The 27956-nt window shown below is 36.3% G+C and overlaps 1 protein-coding gene and 1 long non-coding RNA gene across 2 annotated transcripts in view; both read right to left on the minus strand.

Moving 5' to 3' along the window:
- MIRO2 (MIRO-related GTP-ase 2) overlaps nt 1-23649 on the minus strand; it is a 42495-nt gene extending 18846 nt beyond the window's left edge. Inside the window, exons 1-8 of the mRNA XM_028227839.2 lie at nt 23242-23649; nt 13431-13563; nt 13106-13255; nt 12171-12347; nt 11743-11994; nt 10777-10845; nt 5863-5918; nt 4333-4414 (exon numbers count right to left, since the gene is read on the minus strand). Of these exons, the coding sequence (XP_028083640.2) occupies nt 4333-4414; nt 5863-5918; nt 10777-10845; nt 11743-11994; nt 12171-12347; nt 13106-13255; nt 13431-13563; nt 23242-23432 (1110 nt within the window). The 5' untranslated portion in view covers nt 23433-23649. The remainder of the gene's footprint in view (nt 1-4332; nt 4415-5862; nt 5919-10776; nt 10846-11742; nt 11995-12170; nt 12348-13105; nt 13256-13430; nt 13564-23241) is intronic.
- On the minus strand, nt 14011-19248 carry LOC145804711 (uncharacterized). The gene is made up of 3 exons (XR_014347022.1): nt 19098-19248; nt 17884-18010; nt 14011-14183 (listed from the first exon to the last, which is right to left on the minus strand). It is a non-coding gene; the product is annotated as an uncharacterized LOC145804711 (long non-coding RNA).
- Nucleotides 23650-27956: the final 4307 nt, after the last annotated feature.

Genomic DNA, 27956 nt, shown 5'->3' on the forward strand with positions numbered 1-27956 from the left:
CGCCTTTTGATGGCTCGCCTTTTGATGCAGTGGGCGCGACTTTTGAGGGCTCGATATATATATCTACATGTATATCTTTTGGGCAGCCTATATACACTGTTAAAATTTACCATCACCTACCACACACTTACCATCACCTACCACACACTCACCTACTACACTCACCTACCACCACCATCCACTACATCTACATCTATATAAGGAACCATTTGTAATAGACAGATAATCAATCAATACATCAATCAATAATACATCTATCATTTTCTAACATGGTATCAGAGCAAGGTTGAGAAGCTAGTAATTCTGCTTCACCGGCGGGCGGCAGCCTTGCCTTGGCCGCCCACCGGACCTCTACACATACCTTCATTCCGGACCTCTCCCAAAAGTCTCGTTGATCTCCTCTACCCAGTTCCCCAAAGTCTTGTTGATCTCCGTTTGTGCAGTGAATTCACACAGCAGCTTGGAGCCGTTGGACATGGGGGTTCAGATCCCATACTACTTCAGGTGTCCGATCTCGCTCGAGCTCATACGCGACCCTGTAACCGTGAGCACCGGTCAGACCTACGACCGAACCAGTATCGAGTCCTGAGTCGCCACCGGCAATACCACGTGTCCGGTCACCCGAGCCCCGCTTACCGACTTCACTCTGATTCCGAACCACACCCTTCGAAGACTCCGAAGCAACCCGCCGATCCAGCCATGGTTCGGACTCTCCTGAGTCAAGCCTCGTCGGTGTCGATTCCGAAGCATTCGCGGCTCTCTCCGTCGGCTTTAACCAAGATTCCGGCTAGGTAAAATAAAGATTAATGTTGCAGCTGCTCTTGCCCTACTTTTCCTTTCCTTGAACCTGTTGAAATCAAAACCATGGAGGCCAACGATGTTGACGACGAAGAGTTTGGGTTCTCAAGAAACTATTTTCTCGCAAAAGAGTTGGGCAGTTCTGGAAAGAAACCAACTCACAAGCTCTCTGACATCAATCTTGTCGATGAACAGGAGCTAAGAGAGCCCACTCAACTTTCTTTTTGATTTTTTTTTTATGAGGAACACATTTTTAATTAACCTCTCTTATCTTTCCACTTTCTTTTCCTTTTTTTATATTTATTCTACTCCATGTTTTTTTTTGAAAAGCTAACCGACCCCTCAACTGGTTTTACCAATTCCTCCTTTATTTTATTTTTTATTTCCACCACCTCCCTTTCTTTTTTTTTTTACCGATATTTTTGAACAACCAACCCCACAAATCATGTGCTGGTTTTACCAAATTCATGTGCCACCCTACACCCAAATCCCTGACTATTTCATATTTTATTAATCTAATGGCTGGCATCGTCCATTATCACTTTATTTTATTTTATTTTATTTATTTATTTATTTTTTTCATTAAAAAAAACAAAAAAACAAAAACAAAACAAAACAAAAATTCCAAACACCATTGCTGTTTTTCACAAATCCGTGTGATAACGATTTACACACCAAACCTTACCTTATTTTATTCATCTCAGGGATCAACCCCGATCACCATTTTACACAAAAAAAAATATATATAAAAAAAAAAAAAAAACCATAAAAACACAAAAAAAAAAAAAATCAAAAATCAAAAAATAAAAAACACGACAACGACTTTGTTTTCTTTTCTGCAGACGGCCACACACCGACATCCCTTCTCTACTCTGCCGCCGGTCTTTTCTTCTTGCCTCCGTCCTGGGCGGCCCTTACCGGCGTTGCCTCCGTGTTTCCCACTCCACTGGGCATGATCACTACTCCCTGCTCCTCCACTGCAGCATATGGCGGACCTCCAAAACGGAACATCACGGTGGCCTTCCACTTCAGCTCCTTATTTTCCGCTTTTAGCGCACTTATCTCTGCTCGCGCATCCTTATACATGCGTTGGAGCAGAGCCAGCTAGGAGTTTAACTGCTGCACCTCATTTGCCCTACTCTGCAGCCGGTTCGACAAGTTTGTAACTGCAGTCATGGTTTCCACACATGACTTCAATGTATACTGATTGGCTTCCACATCCGACTGCACTGCCATTCTTTGCTCCACAGACCGCATCGGAAAGTTCAACGGAGCAAACTCCGGGGAGCTTGGTTGAGGTTCCAGTGCCACCGCACCAGTTCTCTCTCTTGTTGACTCGTTGAGGTCGGGAAAGAGGGTGAGCAGACTCCGGGAAGACGAGGCCATTTTCTGGGCAACAGAGTGTTACAGAATATCTCTCGCAACAGAGTGTTACAGACTCTCTCTCTCAGCACAACGAAGAGTTTTTCAGAGGATTTCGCAGGTTTTTTGCCTCAGCCTCTACCTCAGCCTCCGTCTTGGTTAAATAGCCGAGGCAGCCACGCGTATCGCGCGCCACTTAACGCCAGACGACAAACGGGCGCGCCAGCCAAGGCACTCACGTGCCTCGCCATCATCATGTCCGGCACACCTTTTTATGGATTGGGCACGCCTTTTGATGGCACGCCTTTTGAAAAATTGGGCACACCTTTTGAGGGTGCGACTTTTTAAGGGTCCGACAAGACTCTGTAAACTGTCCCGACATTGATTCCGGTTAGCTCCTTCATGAGTCCGACAAGACTCTGTAAACTGTCCCGACATTGATTCCGGTTAGTTTCTACAAGGGTCCAGCAAGACTCCGTAAACTGTCACAACAACTGTCAGAACATTGTCTGCTACAACGGTCCGACATGACCCCATAAACTGTCTTCTACATCGGTCTGACACCGCAATCCAGTGTCCTCTACACCGTTATGACACCACCATACAGTGTCCTCTACAACGTTATGACACCCCCATACAGTGTCCTCTACAACGTTATGACACCACCATCCAGTGTCTTCACCAATGGTCTGACACGACCATACAGTGTCTCCTATCTTCTTTTATTTTTATGTATTTTCTTGTTTTGTAACTCTCTCCAAACTCAAGTTGGTTAGTTCCTATCCTCCTTGAGTTTGCGGGGGGCTGTTAAAATTTACCATCACCTACCACACACTTACCATCACCTACCACACACTCACCTACTACACTCACCTACCACCACCATCCACTACATCTACATCTATATAAGGAACCATTTGTAATAGACAGATAATCAATCAATACATCAATCAATAATACATCTATCATTTTCTAACATACACCATCATACAGTATCTCCTACAACGGTCCGACATGACCCTATAAACTGTCCCGACATTGATTCCGGTTAGCATCTCCCTCAGTCCGGTGTGACCTCGTCAACTGTCCAGACTTTCTCTGCTACAACGGTCTGCCACAACCATCCAGTGTCCTCTACAACGTTATGACACAACCATCCAGTGTCCTCTACAACGTTATGACACAACCATCCAGTGTCTTCACCAACGGTCTGACACGACCATACAGTGTCTCCTATCCTCTTTTATTTTTATGTATTTTCTTGTTTTGTTACTCTCTCCAAACTCAAGTTGGTTAGTTCCTATCCCCCTTGAGTTTGCAGGGGGCTGTTAAAACCTATCACCTACTTCACCCACTTCACCTACTCCACTACACCTACTCCACCCACTTCACCTACTCCACCTACTACCTATTCTTCTCTTCTATATATAGGAATTGTAAACATAACAACAAACATCAATCAATAATACATCAATTTTAACAAAATTCTTTCAAAAAGACTCAAGAAATCCATGTGGGATTCAATCAAATGTATTTGAGGGAATATTGAAATTTTAATATCCCTCCAAAATTTTTGCTCTCCTTTCAATCAAATTATTTGAATTAAAATCATATGGAGGGAATATTAAATATTTGATTTCATCTTCCAAAATTGAAATTAATAATATTTCAAAATATATTATTATATTTTTCAGTAAAAAAAATATTAAGACAAATATTTAAGATAATTTAATATTTTTAATTTATAATTTTATTACTTATATTTTTATTTAAATATAATTTTAATATATTTATTACGTCCCGGTTCAACCCGACGGTTGAACTGGTGACCCGTCCACCCGATCCTTTTTCAGGTTCGTTCACAGGTCCGGTTTTTAAAACATTGGTTTATTAGTTTATCATTAAAAGTAATCCAGAGAGACTTGTAAACTACAACAGAAAAGCATTAGAAGAAAATTTTGATGATGAAGTAGCACTTCTGCAGTTTCAGTATCAGGATAATGACAGAAAGGAATCATGTTTGTCCACTTGATTTATGTATCACCAAACCCCCCCAGCAGTGCGCACACAAAAACAATGACGACAAAAAAAAAAAATTACAGTTCAGCAAAACATATAACCAAGTGTTGATAGGCATAGCCCTGCAACAACTGAAGGTCAATGGATACACACCTCAGATAGAAACCCATTAAGTGATATACCCCCCAATGCACTTCTCTCTGCAGCATCCTTATAAGGAGCTTCCTCCCAAGGACTGAAATTCAAAACGTCAACGGCTATATGAGATGGTATTCAGCGGAACAAAGCCAACTAAGTCCAAAGTCCATATGCACAGCAGTAAAAATAATAAAACAAAACACACATAAGAAGCCATTGGTTCCAGTGGAAATGCACATGAAATATTATTACTGATGCTGCATAGGCAACCTATGCATGATTACAATTAGAAGTAATTTATTTGATGAGATACATACTAGCAAATGCCAATATTAAAAGTTGCAACCCTGCTACCTGGGGTTCAATCAGAGCATGAAATTTAAACCACAGATGACAAATTCTGTCAACAAAAAATATTTTTAACACAGATTGACATTTTCTTTCCTGTCCTTCACTGATCCATAGACTTTCTCGTCAAATTTAAGCATAACAAGAAGAGGGCATTAGCTAATATTGGTCCCCATTAATTGAGGGTGATGGGAGAGGTAAAACTGCTGGTGGACCTAATCTTTCGCATTGTTCACACAAAGTGGCTGCTCTCAGCTCCAACCCACGTCCGTCAAAATTAAGTGTGAAAGCTAAGATAATTACTAGATCCACATCAGATTCTTGGCATATTTACAAAGGACAGTTTTCTCCAATTTAAAAGCAACATCAATGACCGGGATTAGTGTCTATGTTCATCTCATTCCTCAATATTACAATATTATCAAAAGGAATTAACTGAGATCGATGGCAGAACGTGTCTAGAAAACAACCTTAGATACCAATACTTCAGTATATTTGATCTAATTTCCACATATTGTCACTGCATCCTAATATTAAAATTAGCCAAGACAAACATCTGGTTGTTTCACATAACAATGAAATTAAAGATACTTACCAAAAAATAAATATACATTACTCACATAATACCATTTCATGCCACCCTTAACCAGAATGCATGAGAGTTTAGGTTTCAACATTTACAAAAAGTTTATGTGCCAGAATTCACCAGTGTCACATAAGAAGATAATTAAAGCATAAATTGTTTTGCAGGCTATAAACCATATCAGTGATGTAATAATGGTGACTCAAACAAACAGTAATACGATATGTCTCAAAATTGGAAGCAACATGATGAACATGCCAAAGAGCAAGCTTAACTACCCATATGACAATTTAAGCAACTGTAATTGAAAACATAGTTCCATAAAGTACTGCTATAATTTTGCACCCAACACAGACCAATGATTTTTTCAGAGCATGAACAATATTTTCTGACAGAAACATGAAGTTCCTTGCAAAAGTAACAGCTGAAATATATAAGATAAATGTTATGTAGTCTCTACATTATTTACAAACAACTACAGAACACAGCGGGAAAAGTACATCAGTAAATGTACATGTATGCATATATGTAAATATGTCTATGCACATGCTATACACTGCAGCAAATAAGAGAACAAGATTAACAACCAACATTGATTATTGAAAGCAATTCACCTTTCTGGTGCGGTTGAAAATAGATCATCAAGCTCAGAAAAACGCAGGGCTCCATCCTGTTCAGTGCCAAATTTTCCATTCAGAAATTAGGAAACTGTGCATTAGCTGGAATAGCAGAACCTGAAGTGTAAATTTTGTAGGCATACTGCAATCATCCAAGACTGATGGGCTCTTACATAACCTCTACAAAGGCATGTAACTTAGAACCACCAAACACCAGACCTAAAACTGAAAGGCAAATTGCTATCATACAAGAAAGATGAATAAAAGAATGGTCACTTGCATCACCACTAGTCAAGAAATAGGAATCTACCCAAAAAAAAAAAAAAAGAAAAAGAAAAAATTCCCCTTAAAGATGATGTTCCTTAAAATTTGCAAAAAGAGATGTTGCATTTCAATGATGACAAGACAACTATCCAACTGGTTGCACCAAGAGAACCTAGCTATGAACCACATAGATTTACCTAACCTAATTCATTGAGTCAGACTCTAAAACAGAAGTAGAGGAGGAAGAACTAATAAATTAGATATGAAAGAGGAAAGAGGGCAATGGTTTGCTAAGAGTAACTCTGGTTGCATATTGGCATTTGGAGGAAAAACATGAAAACATCAACTGCACCCATACAATTGGATGTTTTCCTTTTGACATATTAGTCATACTCCAAACATAAGGAATGTCATCTTTCCTTATGGCTAGTATTATACTAGTAAATAGCTAGTGCATATAAGAGCCAAAACCATGTATGAAATGTCTGAAATTTACAATAAAATTCAGGAACCAAGCATTTGGTGTAAGCAGGGTAGAGACCAACCAAAGGTTCATGAAGTGCCATTATAATTAGTCCATTTCTGATGACAAGAAGTTTCTCTAATGACTGTAACCTATATGAATTAGGTCATTCAACCGCTATGACAAGAAAGAAAAAGAAGGGGGGAAAAAGGAAATATTTTCAGTTGTAAAGAATGTGCAACGAATAACAAAGAAGTACAGTGTTGCAAATAGGTCTAGTTTTACAATTAATCACAATATTGATTAGCCACAACTCGTTGTCTACTGATATGTTGCTTATGCATTAATAGCATGAAGGCAAGGATCACCTAATTCAGAAATGAAAAGAAAAAAATTTGGAAACCACACATTGAGTCAGTCCACTTAGAAAGATGTATGGTTAAATATATAATATGATTGTCTGAGCCAGAGAGACTTTGCCGCATGAACTGACACTTTGGCTTTCACACAACCAAATAATATTTGGGAGTCAGATTCCCAATAGAATAAAATTGACAACCAATCATCATTTATCCTCTTACTGTCGGTTGTGGAGCTTATAACCTTAAAGGCTAGATATTTAAGACAATATTACATTTCTAAAATCCTTCAATTATGTAGGCTTAATAATCAAGACTAAGCAACATCTATTATATCCATTCTAACAACATAACCATTTACAGTGCTAGGTAAGTTCCGATTAGGTATTAACTAGCTCAGCATATCAGCAATTTATCTTCACATTTCTTTTATCATGATTTGCAAGTTATCTTCACTTTCAAGAAATTATGTGTAAAAATTGATGTATTATTGATTGATTTATATTGATATCTATTACAATGATTCATGATTCTTATATATAGAAGAGGGTGAGTGTGTAGTAGGTAAGGAGTAGGTGAAGTGGAGGTGGTAGTGGTGTAGTGGGTTAGGTTTAGTGGAGTAGGTGAGGTGGTAGTGGTGTAGTGGGTTAGGTTTAGTGGAGTAGGTTTAAGTGGGTGAAGTAGGTGGAGAGTAGGTGGATTTTAACAGCCCCCCGCAAACTCAAGGGGGATAGAAACTAACCAACTTGAGTTTGGAGAGAGTTACAAAACAAGAAAATACATAAAAATGAAAGAGGATAGGTGACACTGTATGGTCATGTCAGACCATTGGTGAAGACACTGGATGGTGGTGTCATAACGTTGTAGAGGACACTGTATGGGGGTGTCATAACGTTGTAGAGGACACTGTATGGTGGTGTCATAACGGTGTAGAGGATACTGGATGGCGGTGTCAGACCGATGTAGAAGACAGTTTATGGGGTCATGTCGGACCGTTGTAGCAGACAATGTTGTGACAGTTGTTGTGACAGTTTACGGAGTCTTGCTGGACCCTTGTAGAAACTAACCGGAATCAATGTCGGGACAGTTTACAGAGTCTTGTCGGACCCTTGTAGAAACTAACCGGAATCTATGTCGGGACAGTTTACAGAGTCTTGTCGGACCCTTGTAGAAACTAACCGGAATCTATGTCGGGACAGTTTACAGAGTCTTGTCGGACCCATAAAGGAGCTAACCGGAATCAATGTCGGGACAGTTTACAGAGTCGTGTCGGACCCCTAAAAAGTCGCACCCTCAAAAGGTGTGCCTAATCTTTCAAAAGGCGTGTCATCAAAAGGCGTGCCCAATCCATAAAAAGGCGTGCCAGATATGATGGCGATGCACGTGAGGGCCTTGGCTGGCGCGCCCGTTTGTCGTCAAGTGGCGCGCGATACGCGTGGCTGCCTTGGCTATTTAACCAAGGTTGATGCTGAGGCTGAGGCAGACAAAAAACTTCTGAAAATCCTCTGAAAAAAAAAAAAAAAAAAAAAAAAAAAAAAAACTCTCCCTTTGCTGAGAGAGAAACTCTGTAATACTCTGGAACCAACCCGTCTCTGAAACACTTAGCAACATGGCCTCTTCTTCCCGTCCAGCTACCCAGAACCTGGCCTCCTCTCAGCTGGCTCTGCTCCAACGCATGTATAAGGATGCGCGAGCAGAGATAAGTGTGCTAAAGGCAGAAAACAAGGAGCTGAAGCGGAAGGCCACCGTGATGTTCCGATTCGGAGGTCCGCCATATGCTGCAGTGGAGGAGTATGGGGGAGTGATCGTGCCCAGTGGAGTGGGAAACACGGAGGCAACACCATCAAGGGCCGCCCAGGACGGAGGCAAGAAGAAGAGACCGGCGGCAGAGTAGAGAAGAAAAATCCCACTGTTCCGATTTGTGTTGGTTGTGTTTTGTTTTGTTTTGTGTTTTTTTTATTTTTTATTTTTTTTTTAATTTTTTTTTTTTTATGGTGTAAAATGCTGATCGGGGTTGATCCCCGGCATGAAGAAATGACAAGTTTGTAAAATGTTGTTTTTTTTTTTGTTTTTTGTTTTTGTTTTTTGTTTTTGTTTTTGTTTTTGTTTTGGGAGTGTTTTGTTGAAAAAATAAAAATAAAATGAAAGAAAACAAGGGAGAAAGAAAATAGATAAAAAATATTTATAGATGGATTATATGAAAAACATCAGTGCGATTGTTTCAAAATAAAGTGGGGTATTTAAAAAAGGAGGAAAAGTAATTTGGAAAAAATAAATAAAAATAAGTGATTTTTGAAATCAAATGGAGGAGAGAGAGGGACAAACCCATGTGATAAAGTGGAGAGAGAGTCGGTGAGTGGGGTGCAAAAGGTGAAGGAGAAATGATGGATTGAAAATGGTTTGGGTCAAAAGTGGACACTGTTAGTGGGGAACATGAGTGCATTGATTATTTGATATAATAATAATAATAATAAAAATAAAAAGTTAGAACAGTTGGAGAGAATGAGTGGTGTATGGTAAGGGTTTCATCCAAAGCCAAAAATTCCTACAGCGAATCACTTCGCAAATCCTAGCATGAGCTTTTTCTCTTTCCAGGCTTATTCATGAATTTCCTGGTGATTTCAAGAGCCTCTGGTGGCATTGTGGCAGAGAACACCCCAACCTGGATTTTGGGTGGCAGCAACTGAGAACACCCCAACCTGGATTTTGGGTGGCAGCAACTGGAAAATATCATAGATCTGATTTTTAAAAACCTCGTGACAGCATTTCATCAGCTTCATCCAAGACAAACATTTTGATGCAAACAGGGCGAAGTGATTGTCTCCGCAACATGTCAAACACACGACCAGGAGTACCAACAACAACATGAACCCCACTGGAGAGAATGAGCTGATCTTCGCGCACACTAGTCCCTCCAACACAAGCATGAACCTTCACACTTTGCTGGGCAAGTTCACGAGTGGGTGGAAGAACCAAAGCTTGGCACTCAACCAAGCTATAATCTAGCTGCTGCAGAATTCCAGAGCAGAATGTTGCAGTGTTTCCAGTTCCAGACTGTCTCGTCATATGAGGTGAAGAATTCTTCTCCATCAGCCTCACACATGACTACAGTTGCACAAATCTTTGTTGATTTTATCAGCGGAATAGGTTGAGGTCCGGCGGGCGGCCAAGGCGAAGTTGCCGCCCGCCGGTGAAGCAAAAATACTAGGTTCTAAACCTGCTCTGATACCATGTAAAAATTGATGTATTATTGATTGATTTATATTGATATCTATTACAACGATTCATGATTCTTATATATAGAAGAGGGTGAGTGTGTAGTAGGTAAGGAGTAGGTGAAGTGGAGGTGGTAGTGGTGTAGTGGGTTAGGTTTAGTGGAGTAGGTGAGGTGGTAGTGGTGTAGTGGGTTAGGTTTAGTGGAGTAGGTTTAAGTGGGTGAAGTAGGTGGAGAGTAGGTGGATTTTAACATTATGCATAAGACTTCCAACATCACTCTCACATATTACACAGGTGTTGGTTTAGGCTTCCAAATGTTTTAAACTATCCACAAATTTCAACTTTTATTTTCCAAGCAGATCTAAATGTTACCCAAAAAGTTCTTTTAGTTCATAAATATTTATTTTAAACTCCTTCCCCAACCTAATTTATGGTTCTGGTATGGACACAACTTAAGGAGGTGCAATCAAATCAAAGACAGGAAACATGGCACAAAACCAAGAGATACAGGGATGCTTTGTCCATAGTGTATTGGTAAAAGCACCAACATAATATGCTTTTATCTACAAGCGACGACTACGAAAAGACTATGAAAACACTCATAAATACCTTATCCATGTCAAACAGACTGAAGACCCCCTTCAGAAACTCCACAGCTTCGCTTGTGAACTCCACACTCTAAAATAAGGCATTTAAAAGGAAGCTTCATTATACAAAAGAATTATTATCCAAAAAAAGTGTCAACTATTTAAAAAGAATTCACATTATTAATGAATATAAACTACTCAAACGATAGATGACTGGATACGGATAAAAAGCGAAGAGAAGTAGTCTTGAATAGCTCAAGTTCTAGCCTCATTTCCAAGCTTGTTCAAGAAACAAGCAACTTTGACCAAGACAACCTCTGGTCGTTGGCACTTGAATTTGTGAAAATGGATCACATATAAAATTCTTAGTATCAAACAGAATTTGTTACATTTTAAAACTTGTTAGGACACACATCCACGTGATGTGCCAATGAGACAAATATAACTACCTCCTTAAAAGAGGTTGAGTTTGATAAATGTATATTAAATATTTCATTAAGCAAGATGAGTTCAACCAACTACTTTCAAGAGATGTCAAATTTTACCTTTTTCACAAGACATGTCAAGATCAAGCCATCCCATTTTCTCTATTTCAATGGATAACTTCACTCCAAAAGTCAAAACCAATACAATTTAAAAGTTCTGAAACAGAATCAATTGTAAAGCATGTTGACCAAGCAGTTCGTGAGTTCACCAAGCAGACAACAAGGCAAACTCAGACAAGCTAATACTCACTCAAAAAGAGGATGAGTTTTTTAGGTCATCATGAACAAATGTTCAAATAACAGCATAGTTAGTAACATAGTTACTCAACAACATGTATCCAAAAGAGAAATATGTTTCAAAGTGTAATTAAAACAAAGTTCCCTTGATAGATCTTCGGCCTGATTCTACTGAATGAAAATGAGAAACAATTAAGACCATAATATTATTATATTAAAAACAATGAGCAGATGAGAATCCAATTCAATTTCAGAAATACAGTTACCTGATCAGGAGCTTTCTTGGAAGGAATTGAAAGCTGATCGCCCCTGAGCTTAATATCATCATCATAACCAAATTTCCTTAAAACAGTCCAGGTTGTCTCAAGGCGCCCTTTCTCTATAAAAAGAGCATGGAGGAAAAGAAACCCTGTCAAGGTAAGCCCAAACTCATTGACTCCTTCAGGTAGCTTCTCCTGTACAACTCGCTTAACACCCACTATTTCAGCGGGCTGTAACGGAGCATTGAAACATTTAACCTGTTTACAGTGTATATAAAATCACTTCACATTGTTAGACACGAGATGCCACAACACTACATGCAAATCCCCCCCCCCTTTCAAGAATAAATAAATAAATAAATTGACAACTTTAAAGACCCAAGGAAACAACTATCATATGATGAACAGGAGAAAAGAAAAAAGAAAGAAAATACCTGAAACTCATTCAGCTCCATATCATTCAGGGCACCATCCATATCGTGATCACAAAGAATAAATATCCGTTTCAATGCTCTCACACATCGAGGTTTCAAAGCCTGGGTTTCTTGATCAAATAATGGGGCTGTGGGATGAAGAACTGCTTTTTGAGCATAATAAAACACTTCAGGGACCTACAAGCAAATAAGAACAATGTTGTCTATTGTTTTCACCTTGAAGGTCTCCAACATATTGAAGCTCAGCAAAAAGAATAGCAAGGTATCATGGCTGAAATCCAAAATTCAAATAAATATGATTGCAATTCCCAACATCATGTATTGTTCTCAAATATCCAAGTAATTATGAAACTATAATAGAAATTCAAGTTGCACAATCTATTTGTCTATTGTTATCATTCATTATTCATGTGTAATTGTATACAAAGCATATCAAGCAAGGAGGTTGAAAGAAGTTTATTATCAATTCATCAGTGTGAAAATAATAGAATATGCATTTGAGTCAAATGGCAGCCACTTTGTGCAAATAATATTACCCAATCCACCCTTCCCAACACACTCAGTTAACAGGTACCAACAACAATGGGGATATCTTCAATTTTTTAAGACAATGTAGTTTTGAGTAAAATTTATCATGCATCCAGAAAACCAAAAATCAAGCATATGATTGAATAAAAGGAAAATTCTAAACATACATAGAATTCATACAAAAAACTTGACAAGAATAATGCGGCAATGTCATTATTGTAAACAAATCCATCTTCAATGGTATTTTGTTTTGAAATGAAAGGTCTACAATGAACCACATCATTATGTATTAAAATTATCTATAAGTTTTTTTGTTTGTATAGCATTACTCTTGAATAAAATTCGCCATAAGTAAATGCTTATTCATGTAACAAAACTGCAACAAAAATTAAACAATTGTAGCGAACCTGAACCAGATTAGCGGCAGAACATTCTATACAAGTCTCAATCTCCCGAAACTGTTGCATAATTGGTGACATCACCTGCTCTAGACTCATATGGTGACGCTCATCTCGCAAATCTAGCTTGCAACCAACTACAATCACGGGTACCTTCACCTATCCATTGGTAACACAGCATGTCCAAAGAAAATAACAATGAAACTATCATGGTTTTCAACCCAAGAATGTCAGAATAACAAATGAAGCCACGATAAATTTGAAATTTTACAAATGTGTCCAAATTTACAAAAGAGAATGAATCAGTTGTGCACAGAATGTGTGAATTGTAAACCTCAAGTCGACGAAGTTCGTGAAGCCAGAAAGTACTGAGGTGATCAAGAGTCACAGGCTGATCACATGCATAGGTTAGCACCACTGCATCTGCACGCTTCAATTCCTCCGCAAGCTTCCCTCTACTCTCCAAACTAAATTCACCATCAAATTTAAAGAAAGAAAATAAAATAATTATCAAAAACAAAATTCAAATCAGTCAATAAAAGAACTCGCATCTACTTTCTTTCTTTTTTCTTTTTTCTTTTTTTTTTTCAATTTAGACCTTCACGAATATCAATTTACCTCCTTCAACTAAAATCAACACCAAAAAAAAAAAGTACTATAATTTGGTCTCGTTTGGTAGGGCTTATAAGCTGCTTATTTCAACTTTTAGCTTAATTTAAGCTAAAATATTGTGTTTGGTGCAACTTAAGTTAACCAGCTTATAGCTTAAATCAAGCTATTTTTTAGTTTATCTCAAAAGCTGGTCAGGGCATGCTTAAGATTTCGACTTAAGCGAGCAGCTGGTGTAGGGGGGTTTAAATGACTTAAATGCCCCTTCCAAAGTTCATTATTTACGAAACTGCCATTATATATACCCTTTGATCTCTCTTGACCTAAACACTCTCGCCTCTCACACTCCTCTCCTCTTCTCCTCTCCTCTCTGGCGATCGAGAAGAATAGTCGTCCACCTCTCTGATTGCAGTAGATCATGCTTGTAGAACAGTCGTCTACCTCTCCAAGAACAGTCGTCCCCCTGTTTTCCGTTCATCTGCACCGAAAATGTAAGATTTCATGACTATGAAGTTATATATATATGTATGGACATCGATTAGGGTTTTTGTTTTTGGTTATGTGAAATGGTGTGCGAGTTGTGTGTGAGGTTTCTCTTCTCGCTCACTCTCTCTCTCTCTCTGTGATTACTGTGAAATGTCCCTCTTCTTCACTCTGTGATTAGGGTTGAAAACGCCTCTCTCTCTCTTCTTCACTCTCTGATTAGGGTTGAAAACCCCCTTTTTACTGCGATATGTTATTTATTTATTTAATCCTTAAATGTTTTTCAATTTTAAATGCATAAATTTGGTACTGGATAATGGTAGGTGAAATTTGAGTTCAAAGTTAATATTCATTTCATAAGCTTCATTAATGTGCATCCGATTACAAGAAAAAGAAAAAAAAAATTGTAGGGTTTATGCATCCTTAAAAAAATTTGTCTCTCTCTCCCTCTGTTTCTCTCTCTTTCCCTTCTCTCTCTAATTTTGGGTGATCTCTTCCATGTTCAAAATCAACCAACAAAGCTACAAACCCTAATCTTCACTTGTAAAATACTTATATATTAATCAATGTATTTCCTCACAACCAAAAATACAAAAACCAGACAGACAGTTACATACTAAGACAGATATATGAAAAAAAGTAAAAGCAAAAGGCCGGGAACAAACAATGAAAAAGAGTGATCTTTCTATATTTTTGTAACCCAATAAATGATGTGTTTGTTTTCGGTTTTTGTTTATGGCTTGTTTGGGTATTGTTTCAGTACATCTTCTCTGTGACTAACTGAGCTATATTATAATTGTTTTGTTTCTTTATATATATATATATATATATTTGACTTGAGTTTAAGTTTAATTGAGCTAATTTTGATTTAAGTTTGAAACTTGGTGAAAATTTAACAATGAAAGAATATTAACATCGGAGAGAGAGAATAAACATTTGTCATTAAGTATTTTTTTTGGAGTACCCAATTTAGATTAAGCATTTTTTTTTGGTTGTCTTGTTAATGGACTGGCTTTTATCTTGTTGAAGTCTTATTATCTGTAGAAATTTAATGTATAAAGAGAAATGATTGTATTATTGATTGATGTATATTGTGTACATTATATAGGAGATGGAGATGTGAAGTGGAGGTGGAGTGGTGGAGTAGGTGAAGTGGAGTGTGTAGTGGAGTAGGTGAAGTGGAGTAGGTGAAGTGGAGGTGGAGTGGTGTAGTGGGTTAGGTTTAGTGGAGTAGGTTTAGGTGTACATTAACAGCCCCCCTCAAACTCAAGGAGGTTAGACACAAACCAACTTGAGTTTGAAGAGAGTAACAAAACAGGAAAGTAAACTGACAAATAAAATAAAACAGGATAGGAGACACGGTATGGTCGTGTCAAACCGATATAGCAGACAGTTTATGGGGTCATGTCGGACCGTTGTAGCAGACAGTTTACGGGGTCATGTCGGACCGTTGTAGCAGACAATGTTGTGACAGTTGTTGTGACAGTTTACGGAGTCTTGCTGGACCCTTGTAGAAACTAACCGGAATCAATGTCGGGACAGTTTACAGAGTCTTGTCGGACCCATGAAGGAGCTAACCGGAATCAAACTCAAGTTGGTTTGTTTGTTTGTTTGTTTTTTTTTTTTTTTGTGTTTTGGGTGTAAAATTCTGATCGGGGTTGATCCCCGGCATGAATAAAACGAGGTTTTTTTTTTTTTTTTTTTTGGAATGACATAAGACGGAGCAGAAATAATAATGAAAAAAATAAAAATAAAAATAAAAATAAAGTGAAAGAAACATAAAAAAGAAAGAAAGAAATAATAATATATAAGTAAAATCAAAACGAGAGAGTGAGGGAAAAAGAAGATTGGTGCACGTGGGTTTCTTGGCTCACGGTTTTGTTAAAACCTGCAATGGTTTTTTTTTTTTTTTTTTTTTTTTGTTATTTTATTTTAAAAATGAAAAAAGAAAGATAAAAGAAAATAAAGAAAGTGGAGCAACGGAAGTGGACAGCTGTGGTGAAGATTGGGTTAAAAAATAAAAGGGGGTATGGGTATGTGCAAAAGGTGGTGGATGATGGGTTGGAAAGTGGTCACCCTGGTGGAGGTCCTTGAGTAGAGAGAGAGAGAGAGAGAGAGAGAGAGAATCCAATCACAAACTCCGAATGTTCCTCGGCAATTTTCACAGCGGCAGCTGTGTAATCTCCCGTGGCGAGGTGACCCGCCGAACTCATTTCAGCCAGCAGTAAGGGTTACCAATCAGTGATTTCATAACTCTTCTTCTCACACAGTCTTGCTCATGTCCTCGAATCTTCATAAAACCACGCAGTAATTCTCGCTTGTAGTGGCAATCACCACTTAAATGACCAGCCTGAATCTCACATTATCTCCTTATCGCAGTGAACGGCCGCGATGAACTTGTCCCCAAAACTGCATCCAGCTTTCTCCACATGTTCCCTCAAAAATTTCACCATTGGAGTTATGGTACTCTTGGTACTTCTGTTAAAGCTGCTGTTGTTTATCTTGGAACAGCATTAGTGAAGCTTGTTTGCCTGGCAACCTTTCTTAAGGTGTCTGAAAATGACAGCTTTGATCCATATCAAGAACTATTGAAAGCTCTGATTGGCTTTATAGACGTTGCTGGGCTTTACTTTGCATTGACCCAGTTGACTCACAGGAACATCTCTCAAAATCATAAGTTCCAAGCGGTAGGACTTGGGTGGGCTTTTGCCGACTCGGTTCTGCATTGGTTGGCACCCCTTTGGGTGGGTGCTAGAGGATTAGAATTTACTTGGGACTACATTCTACAAGGCCTTGAAGCGAATGCAAATCTGGTGTTGAGTATATCTCTTGCTGCTGTTGCTGTTGTATTTGTTATGAATGGTCCATTATGAGCAGCCTTGTGCATTCATCTTCCATGCAACAGAATGTGGTGGTGAGGTGTATGGAAGGAGAGAACCAGCCCGAGAGAGAAGAGGTTGGCCTGTCTGTCTGGCTATGCTGGGTGTCCCGCCTGCATGGTGTGTGTTTTGCCCATCATTGTTGCAGACATGGTGTTTGACGAAATATCCCAGAGGGATTTTGGGTTTGTTTCGGCGAGGTGGTGAAGCAGAGTGAAGGTATGTGTAGAAAATTCTAGCGGATTAGGTTGAGGTCCGGCGGGCGGCCAAGGCGAGGTTGCCACCCGCCGGTGAAGCGAAAAAATTCTAAGTTCTTAACCTTGCTCTGATACCATGTAGAAATTTAATGTATAAAGAGAAATGATTGTATTATTGATTGATGTATATTGTGTACATTATATAGGAGATGGAGATGTGAAGTGGAGGTGGAGTGGTGGAGTAGGTGAAGTGGAGTGTGTAGTGGAGTAGGTGAAGTGGAGTAGGTGAAGTGGAGGTGGAGTGGTGTAGTGGGTTAGGTTTAGTGGAGTAGGTTTAGGTGTACATTAACATTATCATTATAATCACTGTTGTTTGAAGATATTGTTGTATTATCTCTTAGTACAAAATTATTTTTCAGTGTTACGGAGTACTCATATTTTCCTTCTAGTAGATATATGGACTTGTTTGGTTGGATAAGTTAGTGGTTCATTTTCATAATGACAGTTACTTTTTAAACACTCTCTGAATTGAGGACACTGCAAGATCAATTAGTGATATTAATGCTCCTTTATCAAAAGTTTGAAGTATTTAATCTATTTTCTTTACAAGAAAGATCACCTTAAAAATTAATGTAGAGACATGTCATCCTCTAGTAACTATTCTTCCAGTGCTGAGATCTTGGACTTGGAATATGAGGCTTTGAAATGTGATTTTGGTGTAAGAGCTGCCATAAGGGTTACCGAGTCTGACAAGCCATCAAAAAGGAGATTGTATGTCATTTGTGAGAAGAGAAATTATCAATTTTGGAGGTGGTGTACCCCAAAATCTGTGAGGATGGTAGAGAGGCAGAGAAACGAGACAAATCTTTATCAAAATCAAAACATCGAGACTGTAGGACTAAAAGTCAAGAACCAAATGCTTGAGCAATCCTTAACATTCATGAAGCAGCTTGTTGTGGATTTGCTCACAATTTGTATTGTTTTGTCAATTACATTACCCTTCAAATGATTGTAGGTGGCTTTTAGATCAAGTGTTTTTGTACTAAGCTGTGTACCCAATAAGGGGTTGTTTGGGATGACCTAAATAAGTGCATTTTTTGTCTTTTTACGAAAAGATGTGCAGAAAAATAAAGAGGTGATGTGATGGAAAAAAGATAAAAAGATGGATTATTTTGTGTACATCAAACTTGGCCTAAATGTTGATACATCTATCCTAGATGCCATGTATGGTTATTTTGTACTAATCTTACGTTTTAATGCAAGCAATGATGATTGAGTATGTGTTAAAGAATTTTTATTCTTCATAGAATGAGTACCCAAGATGAAACACAATTTGAAAATAGGAAGAACAAGGGAAAATCCTCTCAAGTACCATTCGTTAAGGCTCATTGGGATGCAAAATCAAATGAAGTTTTTGTTAAGCTTTGTGTTGAGCAAGTGAAGGTTGGACATAGACCTGGTACATACTTAGATAGGGTCGGGTGGGAAAATGTGATAACTAAGTTTAAAATTAAGACTGAAAAAGCATACCAACGAATACAAATGAAAAACCATTGGGATGTGTTGAAAAAAGATTGACTTTTGTGGAATAATCTGTCAAGGGGTGAGACAGGCATAGGCCGTGATACATTGACTGGAGCTATATCTGTATCTGATAAGTGGTGGACCAAGAAATTGAAGGTGAGTGAATTGTTGAAGATGAACATATTCTGTTTGTTTTTTTGTTTAAACAGACCAAATTTTGTTTCTTGAAATTGTTAAATTGTTCTTTGTAATTGTTGCAGAGGTCTGCTAAATTTTGGCGTATGCCGTTGCAATTCACTGAAGACTTACATACTTTTCTCAGATGCAGCTGCTACAGGAGAATGGACATACACCCCTACCTCAGGGGTTATGCCTCACACTGATGAGACTGTGGAGGAATTTCATAGCCCACATGATGCTGAATTTCATGATGATGCTGATTTGGAGGCGGTTCATCCTTCTGAGTTAAACAAAAAACGTCTATCAAACACTGATGGTTCAGCAAACAGCAGCAAGACGAAGAAGAAATTTTCTGATGCAGCTCTACTTAACAAGACACTTGATCGTATAGTCAATGTGGTTGAGTCATCTTCAGCAACTTCAACACAAACCTTATCACGATATCCTTCAAGGTAATGGAACTTGGGTGTTACATATAATTAATGTTGTTAGGATATTTCTAATAATGAATAAATATATTTTTATTCTCAATTCTGTAATAGGATTGTATTGGAGCAATTGATGGAACACACATCAAAGCATATATATCTCCAGATAAGCAATCTCGTTTAATAGGTAGAAAGGACTTCGATATGTGTTTCACATTTTGCTTGCCAGGATGGGAAGGAAGTGCACACGATACTCGGATCTTCTTAGACACAATTAAAAATCCTAATTATAATTTTCCAGAATCAAAAGAAGGTAACTGTTTTATAATTGATTGCTACAGTAGATGCACCGCACTCACATCTTCATATTTATTTTTACATTTCTAATTGCTTACTTTAATTTCATTTTGGAATTTTAAAATAGATGAGTTTTACTTGGTAGATGTTGGGTATCCAAACATGAAATGATATCTTATACCTTACAAAGGAGAGAGATATCATCTAGCTCAATTTAAACATGGTTAACCCCCCCCCCAAAATGCACAAGAAAAATTCAACCAAGCATATTCATCACTTAGAAGTGTAATAGAAAAAACGTTTGGGGTTTGGAAAACAAGATGGCCGATGATAAAGGATATCCCACCAAACTACAAGTGGACGACCCAAGTCAAACTTGTTTGTGCAACAATGGCAATTCATAATTTCATCCGACAAAGTGAGTTCTGCAATATTGCATTTGACTCTTATGATAGATTCACAGATTATGTGCCTAATGAAGAGGAAGGATCTTCATCTCAACAAGCACGCCATGGAAATGATGTTGCAGGTGATAGCAACGAGATAGAAGTGAGGAGACATAATATTTGTATATCAATTTGTTAACGAAATTAGGAGTTTTTTAAATATCTATGGAGTTTTATTTTTATTGCCTTAATAGTAATTTATTGTATTTTTACTACAATGATATTTTCTTGTTCCCTTGTGAACTCAAATATTTAAAAATATATATATATAAAAAAAAAAATTGAGGTAATAGAAAACTGTACCAAATTAGGTATTAATTATATCAACTTCCATTAATGAAATAACTTTTTCAAAATTTAAAGTGAAAAAAATGACAAAATTACAAATTTTATATTCATAAAGGCAAAAATGACAATTACATAGCAAAAAGCTATTTTACAGCTTATTTACCACACACTACTCTACTGCTTAAATCCATAATCTTACAACTGCACCAAACAGCACCAAACATGTTAACAGCTTAAGTTCACCGCAGTAATTTATAATCTGTTAAGTTATAATCTATAATCACTTTTCCCTTATATCAGCTTAAATTATCAAACTGTATCAATGTGAATCTTTCGTCACAGATCCATTGCATAAATGAATGGAAATTGACATGCAAATTGCACATGATATCACAAAATTTGTCAACTGTTTCAACTTAGTTGTCCCACTCGCGTGAATAGTCATAGCTCCCTATACACTACCTATCGATTTATATAATAATTTTTTGGATACATTGGAAAAGTATCGATTTATATAATAATGAATTAAACTATAGTTAGGGTAAAGTGATATTGAGTGACATTTCAAAGATAAACATAAATAAATATATATATATCAGGGCCGGCCCTGCCTTAAGGCAGGTAAGGCTTGTGCCTTAGGCCCCAAATTTTGGCCCAAAAATAGGGCCCCTAAATTTAAAAAATTGTTATAGGTCCAATCTTTTTTTTTTTTTTTTTTTTTAAGATCAATTTAAAGGGCCCCAAATGTTTTATTAGGCCCATGTATAATTTAGCCCATATTTATTTATAAATGTGTTTGGCCCATATTTATTAAAATGAAAATATATAAATAAAATAAAAAAAAACAAAAACTGAAAATGTGTTTGGGCCCAATCCAAAATTTATGTGGTGTGGGGCAGTGAAAACAACTTTGGAGGCTTTAAAGGGCCCCAAAACTGAAAATGTATTTAAAGGGGCCCAAAATGTGTTTGGGCCCAACCCAACCCAAACCATACATACAAATATAATACACAATAGCATAGCAGTGATGAAACGAAGTGCTTCAGTTTTCAATCTCTGTTTAACAAAACGAAGTGAATCACTCTCCCTCTTGAAGGCAGGCAGACGAAAGCATAGACTCATTCTCCCTCTTTCACACACTCCTACTCCCGGCGATTCACTCTCTGTCACACACTCTCTCTCATGTAAGTCCTTTCTCTCACTATCAGATTTTATTAAATAAAGTTGCCCTAATTTTTTTATTTTTTTTTTTATATTCTCTCTCTATCAATTAGTAGAATAATAAATTTGCCATAATTTTTTTATTACCTTCTTTATCCATTGGATTTTAGTGGAATAAATAATTTAGCCCTAATTTTTTTACCTAAGTATTTATCAGTTTTAATTGAATAATTTGTTTGCCCTAATTTTGTTTCATTAAATTATTTTTTTATAATTTATTTGCTATCAGATCAGTAGATTATGATTTGTGGATTGATTTGAAGTGTTTGTGATTTGTGGATTGATTTGAAGTGTTTGTGATTTGTGGATTGAAGTGTTTGTGATTATAGCCATGTTTCCTAGGAAGTATAGTTCTGGAAATGAAAAGAGAAAGAAGAGGATGAAAGTAGAACAATTAATTCAATCTCAATCGGGAGCACTTGATAAATATTTTGGTACCAAGAAACAAGTAGATATTTTGGGTTCAAATGACAATGATGATAAAGATTTGATAATTGAAGAGCCTACTCATTGTGTGAGTAATAATGAGAATGATGATTTGGTGATTGAATAGCCTAGTGAACATATGAATGAGAATGAAAATGAGAATGAGAATGAAGATTTGGAGAATGTAGAATCTATTGAAAGTGAAGATGTCAATGTTGAATGTGGACCTCTAAACATTTATGACCCTAGTAATTGGGACAAGATTGATCAAAATTTAAGGGATTTACTAGTTGAAAGAGGTCCCATAAGAGGTAATGGTGTGAATTTTCCCCTAGATGACAAAGATAGGCATTTTTCTTCTACATTTTACATGCGACAGTTACAAAATAGAGAGAAGCAGGATAGAAAGTGGCTAGTATATTCAGATGCTTCAGACAAAGTGTTTTGCTTTTGTTGCAAGTTGTTTAAGCATGATAGGCTTATGGATACTGATGGGAGAGATTTATTTTCTGAGTTGAAAGTCTTCAAAGATATTTTGCCAAAAGAAATCAGTAGGCCAATTGAGGTGATGAATTATTTGAAATTGATGGATGGTTGTTTTCCAAATGCCTGGATTACGTATAGAATATTATTGACTATTCCAATTACCGTTGCCTCTGGAGAAATAAGTTTTTCAAAGTTAAAATTGATCAAATCCTACCTTCGATCAACAATGTCACAAGAAAGATTGAATGGATTAGCTATATTGTCTATTGAAAAGAATTTGGTAGATAAATTAGATTATACAAACTTAATTAGTGATTTTGCAGCTAAAAATGCAAGAAGAGTAGTATTTAAGTGATCGTTGGGTTAATTGTAAGATGGATATTGCTAAACTATAAAGCAACAAAATCAGTTTTTAATGTTTTGGAGTCATTATACTGATTTCTTCCTATCTTAATATATAAAATATATTTTAATTTATAATTTTAATGATGTTCAAGTATACTTAAATAAAAAATTTATAAATACTTATCATTTTATGCATAAATTTTTTATTAAAAAAAAAATATATTAGAGGCCCCATTTCACAGGGCGGCTTAGGCCCCACAAATCTCAGGGCCGGCCCTCATATATATATATATATATATAGATAGATAGAGAGAGAGAGATGACATGATCGGTTACCTGGAAGAAGTATCGATGATAGTAACGGGGATGCCGTCGGGGTAGAAGTCGGAGGGGAGGCGAGTAGGAGGTAAAACGGAGGGGACGCTTTCGGGAAAGTTTTCGGAAGCGGCGGCGGCGATCAAGCTTGATTTGCCGGTGCCGCGGTCGCCCACGACGGCGACGCGGACGGTGGTGCGGCCGCCTGCCATTGGAGAGCTGCTGCAATCAATGATCTGCGTAGAGCAGAGAGAGACAGAATATCAAAAACAAAAAGGATTGAGTTTTTATTATGATTACTTTTATTTATTTATTTATTTAATTGGATTTACATAGTGGGGCCTCTTTTTTTGTGGGGGCGGGGATTCAACTGACGGAGTGACTGTCGAAGCCCTAACCGCGGCAATGGCTTTCATGTGTGCAAACTCGCTGCCTTTGTTTGCCAGCTGTCATTTTTATTGGTAGTAATATGTTTGGTTTGTGTTTTTTGGATTAAATTTTTTAAAAATTGAATTTTTTTTGTTTTCATATTTTTTTGTTTTTAGTAAATGTTTTTAAAATTTTAAATTTTTTTTTACTTTTTTAGATGCAACTTACTTAGATGTATCTAAAAAATAAAAAATTTGTAAAAAAATATTTTAAAAAATTATTAAATACATAAAAATACAAAAAATGTACCGAGTTCACGTATTTTTTTTGTATTTTTTATATTTAGTGAATTTTTAAAAGGCTTTTTTCACAAATTTTTTACTTTTTAAGTATATTTATGTTAGGTATGTCTAAAAAGTAAGAAAAATTGCTTAAAATATTAAAAAAATTCAATAAAAATAAAAAAGTACAAAAAACAAAAAGGTGAAATTTTCTGAAAAGTATTTTTTGAAAAACCTAACCAAGTAATATTTTTTTTTTTAAGTTCCGATTGGTAATGGGCCTTCTCGTTAGCCCAATTACGCGTAGTTCATTTTCAGGACAATCCAAGCAGGCCTGTATTGAACCCAAGACTCAAATTGAAATAAAGAAAATCCTGCCCCGCCCGGATCCATGACCCGGGTTCAAGTCCCGAGTTCCTAGAGAAACGAGATAAACAGAATCGAGCCAGAGATTTGGCGCACAAAATCATATAAGACTTAATTTTAATATCATATTAAAATTATTAGAGACATTTAGGGCTGGTTTGGCAAGTGTAAAAATAGTTAAAAAGTCAAAAAATTACTAAAAAAGTTAAAAAGTTATTATTATTCACCAAAAAAATAAAAAAATTAATATACAAATATTAAATACAAATCAACTTTTTTGCCCATCAATTACTGACGTTAGGCCAGTTTCAGGGAAAGGAAAAAAAAAATTGCATGTGTACATTCACTAAGTTTGATGGTAAAGTTGAGCCCGTGAGGGCCCACCATGAATCTCATTTTGATAATACAAATCGTTGAAGATGTAGAACTCGTTTAATACTATATGCCTATAAAAAATCACGTCTATCGGATATCCCTAACTACATGATCAAATTAGTTTTGTATAAAAATTGGATGGTGTTATAGTTAACAATTGACAAAAAAAACTAACACGATCAGATAGCTATCGATATCTAATCAACGTGATTTTTTACAAGCATATAGTACTTGACGAGTTCTACACTTTTAATGGTTCCGATTAGAAAACGGGACCCATGGTAGGCCCCCACAGGCCAAGTAATACCATCCAATCAAAGTCCGAAAAGGAGACAATCTTTTCTTATGTATTCACCTAGCCAAATGACTGCCAATCCGTATTACATGCTACCCTATCTTCTCCTACATATTTCTTTATACAATTTTTTAATACACATTTTTTCATAAAAAGACAAAAAGTTAACCCAAATATCCATATTTTTTTTCTCAATTTTTTAATTCAAAAAGATAAAAAAGGATACTTATTTAGGGCACCTCAAACAACCCTTTAATTCAAAATTAGTTGACAATTAAGTAAAGAGATATATAAACCATAATAATTAAATTTAAATGAATTAGAGATGGGGAAATATGAGCTAAAGGGATAGAAATTTCACTTTGAGCGGCGCAAATTGCACACAAGTGGTCAATTTCACTAACTTTAATATGAAAAAATAACAATTAGAGAATATCAAATCTCTTGTGGTGCAAATGACAATTGTCAATTTTGAGTTCAATCAACTTTTTAAACCACGAAACCATACATTATTTTTATTTTTATTTTTATTTTTATTTTTATTTTTGTAAAATTAGAATCAAGAGCTCTTGTAGATTGGTTTTTCCAAAAATTTAGCTTTGAAATATGAACTTGTGGACTTGAATAAGTGGAAGAAGGCTTGCCCATTATATTGAGCTGTCCTTGATCAAATATGAGCTATAGCTAGAGCTAGAGCCAGGTTGTGGTGAATCCAGGCACATTGTTTTTTATTCTCAAAATTGATGTTTATTTGTTCGTAATGCATTCTCAATCATATAATGATATCTCAAAATTTCCTATCATATAGTGTAGTTGAGAATGTTGAAAAATTTATAAAGAGGTAGTTGTGAATTGAAATAGACTCCATTTTGAATGAAATGGTGTAATCTTTCATGATGTCTTTTTATTTTAAAGGAAGGGTCAAGCCTCCATTTGAATGAAAAGGTGCAAACCTTTTATGGTGTCTCTTTATTTTAAAGGAAGGGATATGTCCCTTCTTCATACCTTTTCTATTCAAATTGAATAGGTGCCAACAAAGCCTATATAAAGGCAGCCACATTCCAATTTTGATTGAATTCGAAAAATTCAGTCTGAAATTCTTGTCCCTTTGCTGTCCATTTTCTTTTAGTGCATTATTTTTCATATAAAATATTAGGAATAAATTTCAAAGAGTTATAGAACACAAGGTTCTAGTTCGCCGGACAAATTTATTTGAAGTGCTTCTACAAATTTGTGAAGATCATTGTATCCCGGGAGATAGATGCCACTCAACCGTAAGCACCGTAGCGGGGCGAATCTGTCTTAAGGACAGAGTGTCACACACTCGACTTGGTCTTAATTTTAATTTGATTCGATAAATAAATCCGATATGTTATTTATTTATTTTGTTTGATTTTATTTCAAGTTATTTTATTTACACAGAAGATTGATCCAACAATCTTAAGACAGATTCGAATTATTCTGTTTACAGAATTTTTCATTTGTTTCCTTTTCTCTTTCTTCTTTTAAGAAAATTATTTTCTGTAGATTTACAAAATAATATTCTGGTTGGAAAAATAAATAATGATTATATGCTATTTGATAGATAGTAGTAATATACTGTCTTTTTTCTTTGACAACAACTAGTAGTACGATACTGGTGTCATTAACAATTCAGAATATATTTTTGTGAAATTTTTCAAAAATTAATTTTGTGTTTTAGAAATTATTTTCTGAGTTTTCATTACTTATAATTCTGTTTTAGTATTTTAATTATTGAAGTGCTATAGAAATTAATTTTCTGTGTGGAATTAATTTGGTTGAATAAATTTTTTTTTATTTTCAAATTAATTGAAAAATAAAAGTTATTTTCTTATTTCTTTTATTTTACAGAATTTAATTTCTTGTGTGGAATTAATTTGGTTAAATAAAATTTTATTTTATTTCCAAATTAATTGAAAATAAAAGTTATAGTTTTTATTTCTTTTATTTTACAGAATTTATTTTTCTGTGTGGAATTAATTTGTTTAAATAAAATTTTATTTTATTTTCAAATTAATTGAAAAATAAAAGTTACATTCTAGTTTCTTTTATTTTTACAGAATTTAATTCTGTAAATTTGGTTTAATTTTCTATGTAGTGAAAATTTTAATTATAAATTTGTTTTATAAATTAGAATTGATGGCTACTGAAACAAATGCCCAAACAAGTACTACTGTGGTGGCTGCAATTGCACCAACCCCCTCTCCTGTGATGACAGTACCAATAAATCATGGAGAAAAGCCAGAGAAGTTCTCAGGAACTGACTTTAAAAGATAGCAACAGAAAATGTTGTTCTATCTTACAACTCTGAACCTGGCTCGTTTTCTCCGTGAAGATGCTCCTATCCTGAAAGAGGATGAAACCGACCGGCAAGTGGTTGCTGCGGTTGATGCTTGGAAACATGCCGATTTCCTTTGCCGGAACTACGTCTTGAACGGACTTGATAACACATTATACAACGTCTACAGTCCAATCAAGACAGCAAAGGAACTTTGGGAATCGTTGGAGAAAAAGTACAAAACGGAAGATGCCGGCTCAAAAAAAAATTTGTGGTTAGCAAATTCTTGGATTTTGTAATGGTTGATTTAAAAACTGTGATCAGCCAAGCTCAAGATTTCCAACTCATTCTGCATGACATTCACGCAGAGTACATGTCTCTCAGTGAATCCTTCCAAGTTGCAGCCTTAATTGAAAAATTACCAAAAGACTGGAAGGAGTTCAAGAACTGCCTCAAACACAAGCGCAAAGAAATTTCTATGGACGAATTAATTGTGCGTTTAAGAATTGAGGAGGACAACCGCAATTCTGAAAAGCGGGCTGGTAAGCATCCTATGGAATCTAAGGCAAATGTGGTGGAACATGCTTCAAAAACCAAGAAACGAAAGTCTTCTGGAGAAAGTTCATCACAAGGCTCTAAAGGGGGGATAATAAAAAGTACAAGTTTAATGGCAAATGTTACATCTGTGACAAAGAGGGACATCAGGCCAAAGATTGCCGTAGCAAAGGCAAAAGCAAAAGAAGAACAAGCA

The sequence above is a fragment of the Camellia sinensis genome, chromosome 12, assembly GCF_055761805.1.
Source record: "Camellia sinensis isolate YWXY chromosome 12, ASM5576180v1, whole genome shotgun sequence".
Lineage (NCBI taxonomy): Eukaryota > Viridiplantae > Streptophyta > Magnoliopsida > Ericales > Theaceae > Camellia > Camellia sinensis.